General features: G+C 39.3%; 1 protein-coding gene across 1 annotated transcript in view; it reads left to right on the top strand.

Annotated features, from left to right (window-relative positions):
- The window catches only part of GRPR (gastrin releasing peptide receptor), a 29,144-nt gene extending 12,959 nt beyond the window's left edge, over nucleotides 1-16,185 (top strand). The window contains exons 2-3 of the mRNA XM_016202974.2: nucleotides 13,650-14,001; nucleotides 15,498-16,185. Of these exons, the coding sequence (XP_016058460.1) occupies nucleotides 13,650-14,001; nucleotides 15,498-15,887 (742 nt within the window). The 3' untranslated portion in view covers nucleotides 15,888-16,185. The remainder of the gene's footprint in view (nucleotides 1-13,649; nucleotides 14,002-15,497) is intronic.
- The last annotated feature ends 1,901 nt before the right edge of the window (nucleotides 16,186-18,086 follow it).

The raw sequence follows: 18,086 nt of genomic DNA, 5'->3' as shown, positions 1-18,086 counted from the left end.
TGGGAAGGAAAGAGCTAAAATGTTCCTACAGTACCTTTCTTTAAACTTCACTTCTTTATTATTCTTTTTTTAAATTGTATTGTCAGTTGGTCTGAACCTTTTGACCAGTGGTGACAGCTAAAGGTTACATAGGAGAGAAATAGGGGGAAAATGTGAAATGTAACACATAAAAAAAGTTTCTTTCCATGTGAGAAGAATTTGCTGTGACAATTTGTCCATGTGATTCACTCATTTCTTGATGCTGTCTACGTATAAATAGAATAACTACAGGCAACTTTAAGCTTTTCAAGGTTTCCTTTTTCTCTTTGGTGGTGGTTTTTATTGTCAGGCAATTTCATGCCAGGGTGAGGCCTCTGTTATGAGAAATCCTTTAAACACAATTTAAGAACAATATAAAATTATGTAAAAACAAAATTACAATAGTTTCTTCATGAGAACATGTGGGAAATGCTTATTCCTTTTTAAACAAATGGTGATCAAAATAGATTAAGATTTTCATTACCTTTTCTTTTCCCCTTCCACTTTAAAATGATTGGAAATATCACAGAAGAGTGGGATAATCAATATTTGGCATCTTTTCTTTCCTATATTATCAACAGAGGTGAAATTGAAGGTTCAAAAGATGACTTAAGTAGTTTTATGCATTCTTTACTTGTTCTTTAAAAAGACATGAGAATCTGAAGTGCTAGAGTCAAATATAACTGAGGTGGGGATCCAGAAACCTAGGTTCTAGTCTTGGTTCTCAGCTAACCAGCTGTGGGACCTGTATGGGCACCAGTTTCCTCTTTAAGTTAAGGAAATGGGACTTGATGACATCTAAATTTTATATTCCATAGTTATATATAAAACAGGTTTGTAATTAAACATGTACTCATATGTCTATACCATGCTAACAACCATTCATATACTGACCTAGCACCATTTATTCTAAGAGTACTTCACAAAGGGGAATATACATATGTAAGTATCATTTTATTGTTATTTAAGGGCTTTACCTGTTTATATCTCACCTCCCCAACCATACTTTAAATCCTTAATGGCCAGGGACTTTTATATCTATACTGCCAAGCAAAGCCTGAGATACTAAATTAGTACTGTGCTTAAATGTGCTTATAAATTGACTAAGGATCCTGAAAAATGTGTGTTTAATACTGGAAGTCCAATGGCAGATGTCAGCGGCCTAGTGTCTTCATTACCACAAATTAAAAAGCCTAACACGTGGTACTGTGAAATGTAAGATGGGCTTTCCTCCATTTAAAGAAGGAATCAACAGCTTTGGTGTGGACAGGCAGAGAACAACAGAAACGTCACTCATGGTTCACACATTCAGTGCACTTAAGTCAGAGACTGGTAAACTTTTTCTATAAAAGGACATAAAGAAAATATTTTTTGTTTCGTAGGTCATAAGGTCTCTATTGCAGCCACTTATCTCTACTATTATAGGGCTAAAGCAGCCATAGACTTTATATAAGCAGCTGGGGGTGGCTGTGTTCCAGTAAAACCTTATTTATGGGCACTGAAATGTGAATTTCATGTAATTTTTACATCACAAAATATTCTTCTTCTTTTGACCCCCTCCCCCAACCATTTAAAATGCAAAAACCATTCTCAGCTTGTGGGCCATAATGAAAACAGGCAGAGGGCCAGGTTTGGCCAGTGGGCCTTAGTTTGCTGTCCCTGATATTGAGGTGTGTACTGAGATGGTCATTTAGCAGTGAGAGTTTCCTATTTTAATGGAGTGGGACCTAGGGGAATCCATGAGCCCTGTCCAGTCAGCCTAGAGAGACTTCCTAGGGGATATGATCAATACGAATCATACAGCTGTGTGACACTTTAGGATATGAGGCACTGTCAACCATGCACATTAGCTTTTGAATCATCCAAAAGCTGAGTCAAGTCCACATCTTTAAGCAACGTGTCTCTTCCAGAATCCCCTGTGTCCTCTGTGATACTAACAGTTGTTTAAATGAAAAAAAATGAGAGAGTTTTAAATCAAAGCTTAGCCTATTCCAGCTCCCATGGGTGATGGGCATGGGGACAGAGCCTTCCTGTAGCTCGTTGGGGGAGCAAAGATGTAAACAGATACTGCGTTTCTCATTACCTCCTCCCCATGTTTCACCGTCATGGTCATGCAGGAGGCTGCCTCTTCTAAGGTCTTTTCATTGTAGGCTCATGTAAGCAGGTTACCTTAAAATTGTTAAAAAGAGGAATTATGCTCAGGGAAAATCAGTTCCTCAAGACCCCTGAGAATTCTTCTGGCCTTGAAATGGTTAGAGAAATAGGAAGTGTTTAGGCCATAGGAGATCTCTTGGGAAATGGCTAACCAGATGATGTCCAGAGTGATCTGGGGTAAGTAGGCATGAGAGGGATATTTGGCTAGGACGGTGCAGGGGACAAATGGCTGATTTTGAGCATCTTGAGCCCTTTATCTGAAAATAAGACAAATTTGGTATATAGTTCTAGATTCTTAGTTTTAATTATATATTTGTTTAATAAATGAAATGGGCATAAAATGAATAAGACATAGGCCCTACTTTTAAGAAACTCAGAGTCCTGTGACCCAGGATACATGAACCTTTTTAATTTCCAGGATGGAATGACAGAAAATGTCACTGAGGGTCCAGGGCTTATGCTTCTTGACCTCCTTTGTATCTAGTACAGGACCATGCTTAAGACATGCTTTTGGTTGTTAGATGTGCTAGTTTTGGAGGAGTGGGGGTGCTTTGCTTCATGTAAGCATGGTGTGTTTTCTGGAGCTAATCCTAGGAAGAATCTTTAAACGCACAGACGTTGCCCTCTAGTGACCACCAGGGCTCCTTGGAGCTGAATGGACATGGTGCCCAGAGAAGCCTGCTGGCATCTGCAGAGCGCCGCCTGCTGGCTTGAAGGTCATGGGCATCTGTGTGAGAAAGAAAAGCTTAGGCTACAGATCCTTAAAAAAAAAAGCTACAGAATTGTATGCTCTCAATTCTGTAAAAAAGACAAAGGAAAATTGGAAGGAAATATATCAAAACACCACACGTAGGACTTATAGGTGATTTTCTTCTTTTTTTGTTTTTAGAATTTTCTACTGTCTACATTTTTACAATGAGCTGTTAGCACTTTTGTTTTTTGACCTACAAAATATTTTTTAATGTTATTTTGTTTAAATTAACTCCATGTTACACTTCAGTTGCTTTAAACTATAAAACCTACTAAAAAACTGACAGATAAATGTAGTAAGTCTGAGCACAATTTCCTCATTTTATGCAATTGTCTACTATTTCTATGCATTTCTTCTGATTTTTTTTTTTTTCAATTACAGCTGACAGTATTATTTTGTATTAGTTTCAGGTGTACAACACAGTGGTTAGACAATCACTTTACAAAGTGTTCCCCCTGATATTTCCAGCACCCACCTGGCACCACACAGAGTTATTACAGTAGTATTGACTGTATTCCCTGTGCTGCACTTCACATCCCATGACTATTCTGTAACTACCGATCTGTACTTCTCAGTCCCTTCACCTTTTTCACCCAGCCTCCCAACCCCCTTTCGTCTGGAAACTCTGTCTGTTCTCTGTATCTGTGAATCAGTTTCTGGTTTATTTTTTAATTTATTTTATTGTGGAGAGTATTAGAGATGTCCCCTGTTTTCTCCCCTTTACCTCTCCCCCCGTCTCCCACCCCTCCCCAGGGCTTCACCCGTCTATCGTCTGTCCATGGGCTGTGCATATATGCTTATAAATTCTTTGGTCAGTCTCTTCCCACCCTCCTTTTCACCTTCCCTCTGAGATCTGTCAGCCTGTCTCATGCTTCCGTGTCTGTGGACCTATCTTGTTGGTCAATTTATTTTGTTCCTTAGATTCCACTTATAAGTGAGACCATGTGATATTTGTCTTTCTCTGACTGGCTTATTTCACTTAGCATAACATTCTGTTTTGTTTGTTTATATTGTTTGTTACATTCCAAATAGCACTTTTATACTAAAATTTTTAATTGAAAAAAAAGTCATTCATAGTAACTGCCTTTAGACTACCTTCCTTGTGTATGTCTTTGCTGACTCAAAGCAAAATTTTTCAATTGGCTCTTAAGATACCCTCAGAGTTGCATGGTGACAAATTTACAAACCCTTCCTTCCTTCCTTCTCTCTGTCTCTTTTTCTGAATTTTATTCTGGTAAAATATACATAACATAAAATTTATCATTTTTATCATTTTTAAGTTCAGATTTCAGTGGCATTAAATACATTCATATTGTTGCACAGTCATCACCGAACATTCATCTCCAAAATATTTTTCAATTTCCCAGTCTGAACAATAACTCTGTTTTCTCTTTCTTGCTTCTTTCTTTTATTTACTAATTTTTAGAGGTGACATTTAGTAGAGCACTATTTATATGAGGATAAATCCAAAAGCATTCAGTTTGAAGGAATGCCTGAGTTTGAGACCTGATTCTTCTAATTGTCCACTGTGTGACTTTGAGCAAATCACTCTACAAGCTTTAGTTTCCTGATATGTAAAATGGGAATATCACAGGACTGTTGTAATTTCTGTGATGATGAAATGAAATAATGTGTTGTATTCTTTATGAAATGTTAGAATTCCTAGTCAAAGAGTGAGTGCAACAATAGCATGATTGCCACTTATGTTCATAAGGGAGTCGAGAGGGTATTGTTGAAATCTTGACCATTTGATATTCTAGTAGACAGTCATTCCTTTTCAGGAAAAGCAATAATAACCCTTTATTTAAATAGTGTTTCCTAGTTTTCAAAGTACTTTTGAAACACCTCATTTAGCTCGTGTTCATAGCAAGTAAAGTTGATATCATTAGTTCTGATTCACAGATGAAGAAAATGGAGGCATTAAAGTCTTGTGGTTTAAAGTTTGGACACAGGAGCCAGGCTGCCTCTGTTCAAACCCTAGCTCTGCCACTTGGTAGGTGTGTGACCTTGGGAAAGTTATGCAAACCGTTTGTACCTCAGTTTCTTCATCTGTAAGAAGAGGGCTACAACAATAGTGCCTACTTCCTAGTATTGTTATAAGGGGTTCAAAGAGTTAATTCTTGAAAGCTGTGCTAGGCAATAAGTTAGTGCTATATGCAAAAAATAGCTAATTATGGAACTGGGAGCAGAATGCAGGGCTCCAGTCTCCATCCAGTCAGTGATGCCGCCCCAACACTGCCAGGACCAACCTCCTGGGCTAGAGGACCCAATAAGTTACAAAGCTGGGTCATGATTTCACCATGTATAAAGCCTCTCACAAAAGGTTATTTAAATATAGTGCTGTTAAATTTTTATAATTAGACACAGTGATTCATATGCCATAATGGTATTTTTGAGCTTTAATGATTCTTATTTTGAAAGAAAAAAAAAAATGTGTTTCATTGAGATAATTTAGAAATGCTATTTTTATCCCTAATCATTTGAAGTACATTTAAAAACTCAAATTATCTCTGGTATTTCATTTTCTATAGATATGTTTGATTAATTGACTGGACCGGGAGAAGAATTTACATAGTGGGTGCTGTTGGTGGCCTGCTATCCCTTGCACTTCGGAGGTCACTAACAGACCTGGGATTCCTGTGTTTTTCTGATCTGTGATCTCTGGCCAAGGGAAGTTTGGGGCCAAAGCCAGAGTGTCCAGAACTAACACCGCAGGATAATTCTCAATCAAAAAGCAGTGAGATTGGTGTTTCAGGTTTCCTAGGATATATTCTTGGAAGTGGGAACACTGGTCAAATGGCAGCTCCATTTTTAATTTTTTGAGGAGCCTCCATACTGTTTTCCATAGTGGCTGCCCCAGTCTGCATTCCCACCAGCAGTGCACTAGGTTCCCCTATCCCCACACCCTCGCCAGCACATGTCGTTTGTTGATTTGTTGATGGAGCCATTCTGACGGGTGTGAAGTGATACCTCATTGTGGTTTTAATTTGCATCTCTGATGATTAGAGACTTTCAGCATTTTCTCATGTGTCTCTTGGCCATCCGTATGTCCTCTTTGGAGAACTGTCTATTCAGGTCCTTCGTCCATTTTTTAATTGGATTGTTTGTCTTCCTCTTAAGTTCTTTGTATATTTTGGAGATTAACCCCTTATCAGATGTACCGTTGGAAAATATGTTCCCCGATACCATGGGTTCACTTTGCATTTTGAGGATGGTTTCTTTTGCTGTGCAGCAGCTTTTTAGTTTGATGCAGTCCCAGTTGTTTATTTTTTCCTTTGTTTCTCTTGCCCTAGGAGATATATCATCAGAAATTCCACTATGTGATATGTCTCTGATTTTACTATGTTTTCTTCTACCATCTTTATGGTTTCTCAACTTACATTTAAGTCTTTTATCCATTTTGAATTTATTCTTGTGTATGGTGTAAGTTGGTGGTCTAGTTTAATTCATTTTTTGCATGTGTCTGTCCAAGTTTCCTAACATCACTTATTGAAGAGACCGTCTTATTCCATTGTATGCTCTTGCCTCCTTTGTCAAATATTAACTGACCATAATAGTGTAGGTCTGTTTCTGGGGTCTCTGTTCTGTTCCATTGATCTATATGCCTATTCTTGTACTGGTACCAGGCTGTTACTAATCAGAAAGAATCTATGCACCCCGATGTTCATAGCAGCACTACTTACAATAGCTAAGATCTGGAAACAGCCCAAGTGCCCCTCAGTAGATGAGTGGATAAAAAAGCTGTGGCACATTTATACCATGGAGTACTATGCAGCTGTGAGAAAGAGGGATCTCTTGTTTTTTGGGACAGCATGGATGGACCTGGAGAGAATTATGCTAAGTGAAATAAACCAGTCAGAGAATGACAAATGTCACATGATCTCACTTATATGTGGAATCTAAGGAACAAAATAAATTGACCAACAAGATAGGTCCACAGACATGCACACATTTAACAGACTGACAGATCTGAGAGGGGAGAAAAGGAGGGCGGGAAGAGATTAACCAAAGAACGTATAAGGATACATACACAGCCCATGGACAGACGATAGACAGGTGAAGCCCTGGAGTGGGGTGTGAGATGGGGGGAAGGGGGTAAAGGGGAGAAAATAGGGGACATCTATAATACTCTTAACAATAAAATAAAATTTTAAAAATTAATTTGTAAAAAAAACAAAAAAGCAATGGGAGTTGATGGGTAAACAGCCCAGCCTCCTCACCCTTTGATAGCATAGTTCTGGAATGTGCTAACCACAGTCTCTCAGGGGGCTCCCCAGCAGAACTGTGTTCAAGTTGCCCAGAGTGGGACCCCAATAGGTTTCTATTTCCTTGCTGTGCTTTCTGGACCCCTCCCAAAAAAACTACTCCCCAAAATCCTGTCTCAGGGTCTGTTTGGGGATGAACGACAATTTATGAAGACAGTTTATGACTCAGAGGCTATTACACCTTCCAGCACAGAGCATGAGTGATTTCCCCCCCATTTTCTGTGTATCTTTTATGCTATGCAGTAGAGTAAATGCAGGCTATGTCTAACAGCAATTTGGAAATGGGATTTATAAACATTCTTCAAACTTTTTGGCTCATAAATTGCTAAAAAAGTCTAACAAGTTATAAATATATGTTCTTCCCTTTATAACATTTTTGAGGGATGGCTCAGGAACAACTTGTGCCAGGATGTTTGCACACCTACTGAAATTTAACTGGGTGACTGCTCTCCTTTGTCATTTTAAACATACCCACTGGCAACTGTAATATTTCATCTTGATTACACCCTTCCTGATGGCTCCCATACAGGATTAGCACTGAGTTTTGGAATTAGATCATCTTGCTGAAACTCATTTTGGTCCCAAGGTTCAATAGCTGCCCAACTTCTTCTGCCAAAGCACCATCAGATGTCCAACAATTGCTTGCATCTCTTCCTATTTTATACCTCAGCTTCTACATCCTTCATATCCCAGAACCAGTACCTGTACTTCTGATACCTTCCCCATGCCAGTGGTTCTTCCTTTAGCCTCGTTCCAGCCCTTGCAAGAAGCCATTTTCCACCTTGGCTCTAAGGTCTCACTCAGATGGCCTCTTTAGGCCAAGGCCTCTGAATAGATGAAGGAGCCCAGACCTCACTCGAGGCCTGAGGCCACATTTGAACTTTGGGGTGCATATATGGGGATGAAAGAGGCAAGAAATTTGGTATAACAGATTCAAGGAAGAGCAGGAATTTTGTGTCTGCCTAGAAACACACTACTTTTACCATGGCTGAAGCAGGTGGGGAACAGGCATCCTCATTATTTATTTGGTTTTCTTTCTTAATCCCAATACCAGGGAACACAATTTGCCACCCCAAATGTGCCTCTTTGGCACATTGTAATTAGAGGTAGGACTTTACATATAGGAAGGTGATCACATTGACTGCAATCCATACTAAAGAGCAAATGACTGATAGGACCTCCCCTTCCCAAAGCAGGGTTTGCTCTCAGTGAGACAATGGTGCCTACAGGGAGAGAACACAATGGAAGGAAAATTGCAATTTACAAAAAGGTGAATTTTATTCTCGTTCTTTTTCTAATACACACGTGTGTGTGTGTTTGTTTTTTGTTTTGCTTAACTATGGAAAGTAAGGAGCTAACACTCTGACCTTTTACTTTTAAGTATTTATTTTAGTGTGTATTTCTGAAAAACAAGGACACTTCTACATAACCCCAATGCCATGATCACCCCTAATGAAATTAACGATAATTCCTTAATGCCATCTAATATGTAACCACAATAAAATTTCCCCCATTGTCCCAAAAATGTCTTTTATAGCTTTTTTTAAAATCCAGGATCAAATCAAAGTGTATGCATTTCATTTGGTTGTTATAGCTCTCTTTCCCCCCAGTTTTATTGAAATATAATTGGCACATAACATTGGATACGTTTAAGGTGTATATCATAATGATTTGATACAAGTATATATTGCAAAAAGATTGCTTGTTATATTTCTTAATCTTTTTAAAGGTAGAACAATAGCTCCCATACACTCTTCTAAAAAAAAATGATGTTGACTGCGCTGGTCTGGTGGCTCAATTGGTTGGAACGTTATCCAGTTGCCTAGGTTGTAGGTTTGATCCCTGGTCCAGACACCTATGGTAGGCAACCGATTGATGTTTTTCTCTCACATCAATGTTTCTCTCTCTCTCTCAAAATCAATGAAAGCATATCCTCGGGTGAGGATTAAATTTTTTATATGTTAACTGTTTTTGATGAATACAAGTGAGTTATTTTGTAGAATGTGCCAAAATTGGATCTGATTGTTTCCTCATTAGTTAGATTCAAGTTAAAAAATTGGGGGCAACAAGTGCCCATCAGTAGATGAGTGGATAAAAAAGCTGTAGTACAATGGAATACTATGCAGCTATAAAAAGGAAGACAATTTTACCCTTTTCAACAGCATGATGGACCTGGAGAACTTTATGCTAAGTGAAGTAAGCAAGTCAGAGAAAGACAAGTATCACATGATCTCACTCCCATGCAGAATTTAATGAACAAACTGAACTACCAAGCAAAATAGAGACAGATTCATAGATAAAGAGCAAGCAGACAGCTCTGCTGAGGGGGAGAGGGGTGTTGGGGGGGGTTGGAGAAATTGAGAAAAAAGAGAACTCATGGACATGGACAACAGTGATGATGATGGTGGGGGCAGGGAGGGGTGGGTGGAGGTGGAAGAGGGCTTAGAGGGGATAAATGGTGAGGGGGAAAATTTTAAATTAAATAAAATTACAAATATTTTTTAAATGGGGGTGAGAATATTGCACAGGCAATGTTATGTTCTTCCCATTGCATTGCTACAGGAGGTACATGATCTCAGATAGTGCCACTATTGATGATGCTTGATTTGATCAGGGCCACTTTATGAATTTCATGGGCCATTGGCACTTTTACTTTCATGGGAACTTTCCTCCATAAAAAATATTAAAAATTATATTTTATAATTGTTTTGGCACAGGGACTAATATAATTCAAGGTGGATTATATTCATTTTTCTTCTGATTTTAAAAGAAAACATTTTCCTGAGCCCCTAAATATATCATGGGCCCCAGACTTTGTGCCTACTCTGGCTAATGGAGAAGTTCACCCTGGGTTTGACCACTTGATTAAAAGGATGACCTCCGGATTTCCCCATCTTAAAGGTACATTTCCATCTTTGCAATTAGATAGTCATCTTTAGGGAGACTTTTTGAGACTATGTGAATGTCATGTTCCCTAAAACCTCTCCTTCATTGGTTTCAGGAATAATCTGTTGTTTAGGGAAGAGCATACTGAGTTGCAGAGTCTGTGATTTGTTCAAGACCATAAGTCTAGTTGGTAGCATCACCATTAAGAATCAGATCTGTATGCTCCCAAGTCCACATTAGAGCCCAGAGGAAACTAGAGGATTTTAAGAAGTGAAAAAAAGCATTGTAGTTATTTGGTCTGGAGTGAAGAAGAGAAAAGGATGACTGTAATCTGTTACATGCTTAAAGATAATGATCGCATGGGTACCCAGGGCCAGCAAGGTCTCCATTTGAAGAGTAATGGCACAAAGGGAGATGAGATTCCATTGCTCAGGATTATAGTCATTTTACAAGCCAGCTAATAATTGCCTTACATTTCTTCAGAAAAGTTCTTAGTGTTATTCTCAGGAGAAAATAAAAACTATGTTTAATAGTCTCGTCAATTGTTATTAGGTATTAAAATTCTAATTTAAATGCTGATACTGTGTCAGTTACGCCAGAGAGCATTTAGTTCATTTCATTTTCTTTTCACCTCAGTCCTCTCTAGATAGTGTGCATCAGGATTGTAATGGACATTTAAAAAATATTGTTGTTGCCCTGGCCGGTTTGGCTCAATGGTTAGGGCATGGGCCCATGGACTGAAAGGTCTCAGGTTCAGCTCCAGTCAAGGGCGTGTACCTTGGTTGCAGGCTCCATCTTTGGCCCAGTCGGGGATCATGAGGGAGGCAACTAATCAATGTGTCTCTCTCACATTGAAAGCAATGGGAAAAAAATCCTTGGAAGAGGATTAACAAATAATAATAAAATATATTGTTGTTCAACAATCCCTACAGACTTCAGAAGGTGATTATGGACAAATAAGGCTGAAATACTAGATCCTTAAAAATAAACAAACTGCTCATATTTGAATAAAAGACATACCTTTCTCTGGGCAAAGGTTTCCTTCCAACTGTGGGTGTGGGAGTCAGCTACTTCTACTTGCCAAGAATAGCTTTCATACATTAATCTTGTTGCAGAGAACATTTTTGACCTTTTCAATGTTTGCATTTAAAAAATGAAGCACAGATGTTTTCAGAAGTGGGAAGCAATTGTCATGAGCCTCATATTATCAGAGGAGTAAATTTGTCACACTATGGAAGAATGATGCTTACTAAATATGTAAAAAGTGGATCTGTCCTCTCTCATTTATGAGGAGTTGAAAATGAGACATATCTGCAAGTCACATATTATTGACCAATTAATCAATAAGTATTTGCTGAGCCTCTACTTTGAAATAAGTGGTATGCAGGACAAGGGACCTGGAAGGTTTTAAAGATACAGAAAGAAACGAAGAGAAGATGTAAGTTTCTGACTTCAGGAAACTTATGAGAAAGTCAGGTAGAAAAGACATACCCATGGAAAGCTAGAAAACAATTCAATGCACAGTAAGCATGAAATGAGAAGAGTCAATAATCCTGTCATAAAATTAAACAGGTTAGGAGAAAGAATGGGAATTACTGGGGTCCACATTGGCCAGCAAAAGCTGTATCAAGATGATACTTATAAGCTGGAATTTGGAAGGGTAGGATTCAGATGAATGGAGACTCTGGGATCGGGCATGAAGAAAAGAGGGAGACAGAAAAGGGGTGGAGAATTTAGAAACAGGATACAGACTAGTTTATCTCTCAAATACAACAGCTCATTCTTTCAAAGGGCCCCAAGTAGGAGATGATCTATGCAAAATGATGCTGGAAATAAGTCTGATAACTTTAAGTGACCACCATGACTAATTGTTCTAGATAAGACTCTTGTTGATAAAGAACAGAAGCCACTAACACTAACTCATTTTTGCGTCATTCTTTCTCTTTTTTCTCAATTTACCTTGCTTACTTACATTTTAAACTAGGAATAAAAATGTTTGAAGTCACTAGAGAAAGTTCAGGGGGAAGATGGAAAATTCTTTGAAATTTTTATGTTTCTTATCACTGTTTAAAATGAACTAATACAAACTATGGGTGGAAAGCAAACCCAGGTACACTGAAGCAGGACTATGGTGTTGTTCTGGAGTGCTGGGAATGTCCAATAGATACTAGCCCTCTCTTGAGCTGGGGACAGAGAGCTAGATAAAGAAATCAGAGAGACAACAATAAATACAATTGCTTCTGTGTCTGATAAAGCTGTTTGGAGAATGTGACTTAGGTTCACAGAAATAATGAACTTGCAGACACTCTGATCTCCTATATTAGATGTTCTGTTCCCCTAGTCAGGCATTTTATGGGGAGTAGTGTCAGATATGGAGATGTCCGGCTCAGGCTTCCCCTGAAGAAATGACTCATCATCCAGCTGCAGGGACTGTGGTTAGCTAACAGCCTGTAGCTGTCAGCTCCTTCAGGATCCACTTCAGCTTTCAAGCTATGGTCATGCTCTTCTTGGACAGTTCCCGCCCAGTGACTGAACCAGGTAGTAACTGACGTCACATTCTTTTTGGGTGGCCCAAAAGAGTGTGACCTCAGCTGATGGCTAAGGAAAGAGGTGATACAAGGGCCTGGCTATTTCTACCCAAGACAGGACTCCTCCACTGGGCAATCTTTGCTCCCGAGCTTCCCACTGAGCTGGTGTGGGGTGGCCAGCAGTTTCAGTTTGCTGGGACTCTGAGATTTCCCAGGATGTAGGATTTTCAGTGCTAAACCTGGGAAATCTCCAGGCAAGCTACGATGCTTTGTCACCTTGACTGGTATAGACCTTGTCGGGTCTACATCAGGGTCTGATAGCTCTCTCTGCCTAATCCTGCTTCCTTCCCCTTTTCCTTTCACAGGTATTACTCCCCAATAAACTCTTAGTCCTCTTGACTTCATCTCAGTGTCTGCTTCCAAGACACTTGATCCAAGACAAGGGCACATGTGGCACAGGAACCAGGAAGGACCTAAGTACTACAAGATGAGGCCAAAAGAAAGTAGGAGGGCTGGGGAAAGATTAATTTGATAATTACAGGGATGCTCTTATGTGTAACTTTTTCAGCAGACTATTCATTCTATATCCTTTGAAAAGAAAACAAAGGCATATATGTAAATAGTCAATGATTAACCTTCCCTACACTGCATTTGAATACTCAAAATGAAGACTTTGCCAAAAAAAAAAAGAGCCAACCTTATTGTCCCTGTGTCCTTTAAACATGCTTTGTTATTAATTCCTATGATTTAAGAAGAAAACTGAAAGGAGCTTTATCTTTCCTTAGAATTAATCTTAAAATCAAGAGAGAATGTGGGCAGAATGTTACTGCTGGGGAAAGGGGAAGGCATCCTTCAGGGCCGGGACTAGAATAAGGTGAGTGAGGTACTTGGCGTGCAACATCTAAGTAACCACTCGCTGTCAGGGTTGTGTTCTGAGTCTGCACTTGCATGAACCTGAGAGTGAGCACCTCCTTAGATAATCCGCCCAGTGCCTCCCTTGTTGATATTAGGCAACTTACACAAAACATTTCCTCATTCTTGCCCCAGGTACAAAGCCATTGTCCGGCCAATGGATATCCAGACCTCTCATGCCCTGATGAAGATCTGCCTCAAAGCTGCATTGATCTGGATCATCTCCATGCTTCTGGCCATCCCAGAAGCTGTGTTTTCTGATCTACATCCTTTCCATGAGGAAAGCACCAATCAGACCTTCATCAGCTGTGCCCCGTACCCACACTCTAATGAGCTGCACCCCAAAATCCACTCCATGGCTTCCTTTCTGATCTTCTACATCATCCCACTGTCGATCATTTCTGTCTATTACTACTTCATTGCCAAGAATCTGATCCAGAGTGCTTACAATCTGCCTGTGGAAGGGAATATACATGTCAAGAAGCAGGTAGGTGCTTAGGATTGGTTCATTTCCTCCTTAGGGATTTGATCCCTTGTATTTATGTTGGACTCCACTGACAAATGCAGTATTTACATGGTCATGTCACCTGATTCTGCAATTAGAGGAGGTGGGTGATCTGCGTCCAGATAGTAAATGGAAACTCCTAGCCACAGAAACCCAGGAATTCAGGTGCTCTCTGTAATCATGTTCTCTTATTAAAGACCTAAGCTAGGGAGGTGTTGAAAACCTGAAGGATTTGGAGTATGGGTTTCTTTTTGAGAAATATCTGAAAAAGTGTTGTCATGTTGTTGTTGTCATTTAAAAAAATAAAATATTGAGGCTCAGGGGGATGTGACTTCTTTAAATTCCAATCACATTGTTTGGATAGGAAGAGGATTTCCACATGGGGAAAAAGAAGTGGTTTGATTAAGACAGGCTCACACTGATTGAGGTTCAAATCCAGGTTTTGTGACTTACCTTCTGTGAGCTTCAATTCCTTTATGCATGGTACACCCTAGACTGCCCAGAATGCAGGATGCCCTATGTGCTAGACTCCCTTGCTCATCCATGAAACCCACTATAATTTCATCCTTGAGGTAAGAATTGTAGAAACCAGGGGCTCTGGTTTTCTCCTCTTTGTCAGTTCTTGCCTCCTAGCCTAAATGTGGATTATGTATTAATGATGGAGAAGCATAAAGATGCCCCATCCATTTCAATGTATAGCTGACTCAGTTGGAGGCTTCATTCACCCTTTATAGTTCTTTTTGGGGGGAGGGGGAGGCCTTAATTGTAAGGGGAGAGTGACAGTTCTTAGTGAAACTCTCTCCCTACTTGAAAGACCTCCCAATAGTGAATGTATATTGTATCCCAAATTCTTTAATGAGAAAAATGCTTCCCCTTGCAATAGCAGAGGGAGTAGGGAGCCAAAGGAGATGTTTGGCCCACTTCGCCTAAGAACCTTCCTGGATAGTATAGTCCAGAAATAACTTGAGAATAATAATAATAGCAAATTATCTTGGTTTGGCCATTGAGGAGAAACAAAACTGATTGGTTTTTTGAGCATCAGAGGGAATAAGAAATTTCTAACTGTGGAGAAAGACATGAAGTCATATAGCTGATAAACTGTACTAATGCCCTCCTGAGAAAAAAACAGAGCACTTACTAGAATTTCAGTGTGCAGTCCATTCAAGCATGTAATCAACTTTGCTTAAAGATCTGTTCTTAGTGGCATGGTCTAACTGTATTCTACCTCATGTATTTCTGCTTCCTGGTATTTCCATTTCTGTGTTTCTGACTTTTTTTCTTTTTCTGTCTGTTTCTGTTGCTTTTCTCTCATTTATCTGAATCTCTCTTGTCCCCTTTCTCCTATTGAACTCTTTTTCCATGCCTTTATGAGCTTGTCTCTTTCCCTAATTCTTTTTCTCTGTCTTTTTGTCTCTCGGCAATCCTCCCACACTGTCCCTTGGTCCCTCTATCCTCTCTGTGTGTGACTCTTTCCTCAGATTGAATCCCGGAAGCGCCTTGCCAAGACAGTGCTGGTGTTTGTGGGCCTCTTTGCCTTCTGCTGGCTTCCCAACCATGTCATCTACCTGTACCGTTCCTACCACTACTCCAAGGTGGACACCTCCATGCTCCACTTTGTCACCAGTATCTGCGCCCGCCTCCTGGCCTTCACCAACTCCTGTGTCAACCCTTTTGCCCTCTACCTGCTGAGCAAGAGTTTTAGGAAGCAGTTCAACACCCAGCTCCTATGTTGCCGGCCTGGCCTATTGACCCGGTCTCACAGCACTGGCAGAAGTACCACCTGCATGACCTCCTTCAAGAGTACCAACCCCTCTGCGGCCACCTTCAGCCTTATCAATGGAAACATCTGTCACGAGGGGTACGCCTAGACTGACTCTTGACCCTGCCCCCCTGGGAACCCTTGGTTTTGCTTTATGGCTGGTAAAGAACCCTCGAATCTGTTGTTGTCTCTAAAAACCCTTTTAAAGCTCAGGAGTGGTATAGGTGGGCTGGGGAGAGGCCTAAATGGATTACTATTGTGTTTGAAAGACCCATCAAGGCTTATCTTTTCCATTTCAACTTGTGAATACTTCTGAAGTAGAGCAAACTTTACTTTTTTAAGAAAAGGGACCAAATAGAAAATTATTATTTTAAGCATCAAGCCCTAATTACAGGTCAATTAAGTCAAGAAACTATATGAAGAACCAAATTTATATAGCAGAGAAATTATACATTGAATGTCCACTCCATGAAAGACTTCACCTTGTCATTTCTTTAAGCAGGAGCTAGTGCTTTAAAAATGTTATTTGAGTCATATTTCAGGAATATTTATAACCACAAAGCAAGAAACTTTTTTGACACTCATAATATGAAAAGTCAACCCTATGAAAGAGTTCCATATATGAAGGACAGTCTCCAAACTGATAACACTAGAAGCTGGTTCAAGACAAATCCAAGTGTTGAACATTACTGAAGACATAGGAGAAACACTGGAGACATCATTTTAAGGCAAAAAACACAACCAAACACATAGACATGTGTGTAAAGATCTATGTGTGGCTGTGGAGTAGTATCTCACATTCTGAATTCTAAGTTGATGGAATTTACTTTTGTTGTTGTTCAATTGTAATAAGTTCCACCATAGAAGAGAAATCCTCTTTGGGAGAAAAAGATTGATCATGCTATCAATTCATCAAACATTATAAGTGCATAAACTATAGTGTTTATTTTTGGTATATAGGATTTTCAGTCAAATGTACTTAGATTTTGCTGTCCTTGTCTGCTACATTGAAGCAGTAGCTTCATAGGAGGAAAAAAAAGAATCATATCTGACTGAAAATAGAAACATGTTTACATTTAACAAATGCTTCACCTATACTCTGTGGGGGGAAATTAATATAATTTCAATAATATGTATTTCTATCTGAATATATATTAAAAAGTTACAGGGGGCTTAGCTTTAAGAACTGATTAAACCAGCTACAGATATATTAAGTTTCTACTTAAGAGTATTCACAAAACAGCCCATGTGCAGAAAAATAATGGGCTTAAATACTTTTCTTTTTCTAAGTGAGTAAAAGGATTTGACTATCTTACTTTAGAAACCCGAATCAAGTTTTGTTTGTTTGTTTGTTTTTAATAGAGGACAGGCAAATTTGACAGATTGCAAACAGGTTAATGATAAATCCAAATTCTGCAAATTTGCCCTAATGTGTATCCCTTACACGCTAAGACCATTTTAGTTCTAGTTTTCCCTATCCAGGTGAGATAGAACAATCAGCTCTCTTTTGCACATGACACATATTAAAAGATTTTTGTCTCTTGATACAAGGAAGCCCTCACTGTCTACAGAGCTTTAGAAGTTAAGTTATAAAGATGTGTGTTTACAGTGGCATCAGCTGGAGTGAAACTGCTTCACTTCTGTTTGCTGCGTACACTTATATACTGGACACACGTGTTTTCCTGGTAAGCCACAATTACAGTGGACAGTTTCAAAGGAAAGACAGGTAGTGTCTTCTGAAAGAACCAAGATCTTTAGCTTGACATTCCAACTCTGTCTCTAGCTAAATGACTTTGGCCATCAATATCCCTTCTCTAGACTCATTTTGTCATCTCTAGAATGAGAGGACAGTGCTAAGGTCCCTTCTGTTGCTAAAATCCTCTGGATCTTGTCATTGCTTCTAGTGCTGTGTTTAAAGCATTTATAGAGCCCACCTGCTCACAGTTGCCCCACTTCTGCTACCCTTGCAACAACTTCTCTTGGAAAATCCTTCAACTGCCACTCCACATTCATGGAATGGAAGGAGATGCACTGTTCTGTAACTTCCAGGGACTCCCTGGAATAATTTTTATGAGTAATATCTCATTAGCTTGTTATGTTTTGGAATTAGAGCTGAAAGAGACATGAGAAAACATTGCCCGATCTCATTATACAAAGGGTATTCTTCCTATTCACCTTTCTTCAATCTCCATGTACTTGCTATCTTGAACCACTGCTCCACAATTTTACCCTTGGCTTTCTTCAAAACTCTTGAGTATAAGTGACTTCATTCCTAGTCAGTTAAGTTGTATAGCATTCTGGGTACCTA

This window comes from Miniopterus natalensis, chromosome X (genome assembly GCF_054644295.1).
Source record: "Miniopterus natalensis isolate mMinNat1 chromosome X, mMinNat1.hap1, whole genome shotgun sequence".
In the NCBI taxonomy this organism is placed as follows: domain Eukaryota; kingdom Metazoa; phylum Chordata; class Mammalia; order Chiroptera; family Miniopteridae; genus Miniopterus; species Miniopterus natalensis.
This window is presented reverse-complemented; position numbering and strand designations above follow the sequence as displayed.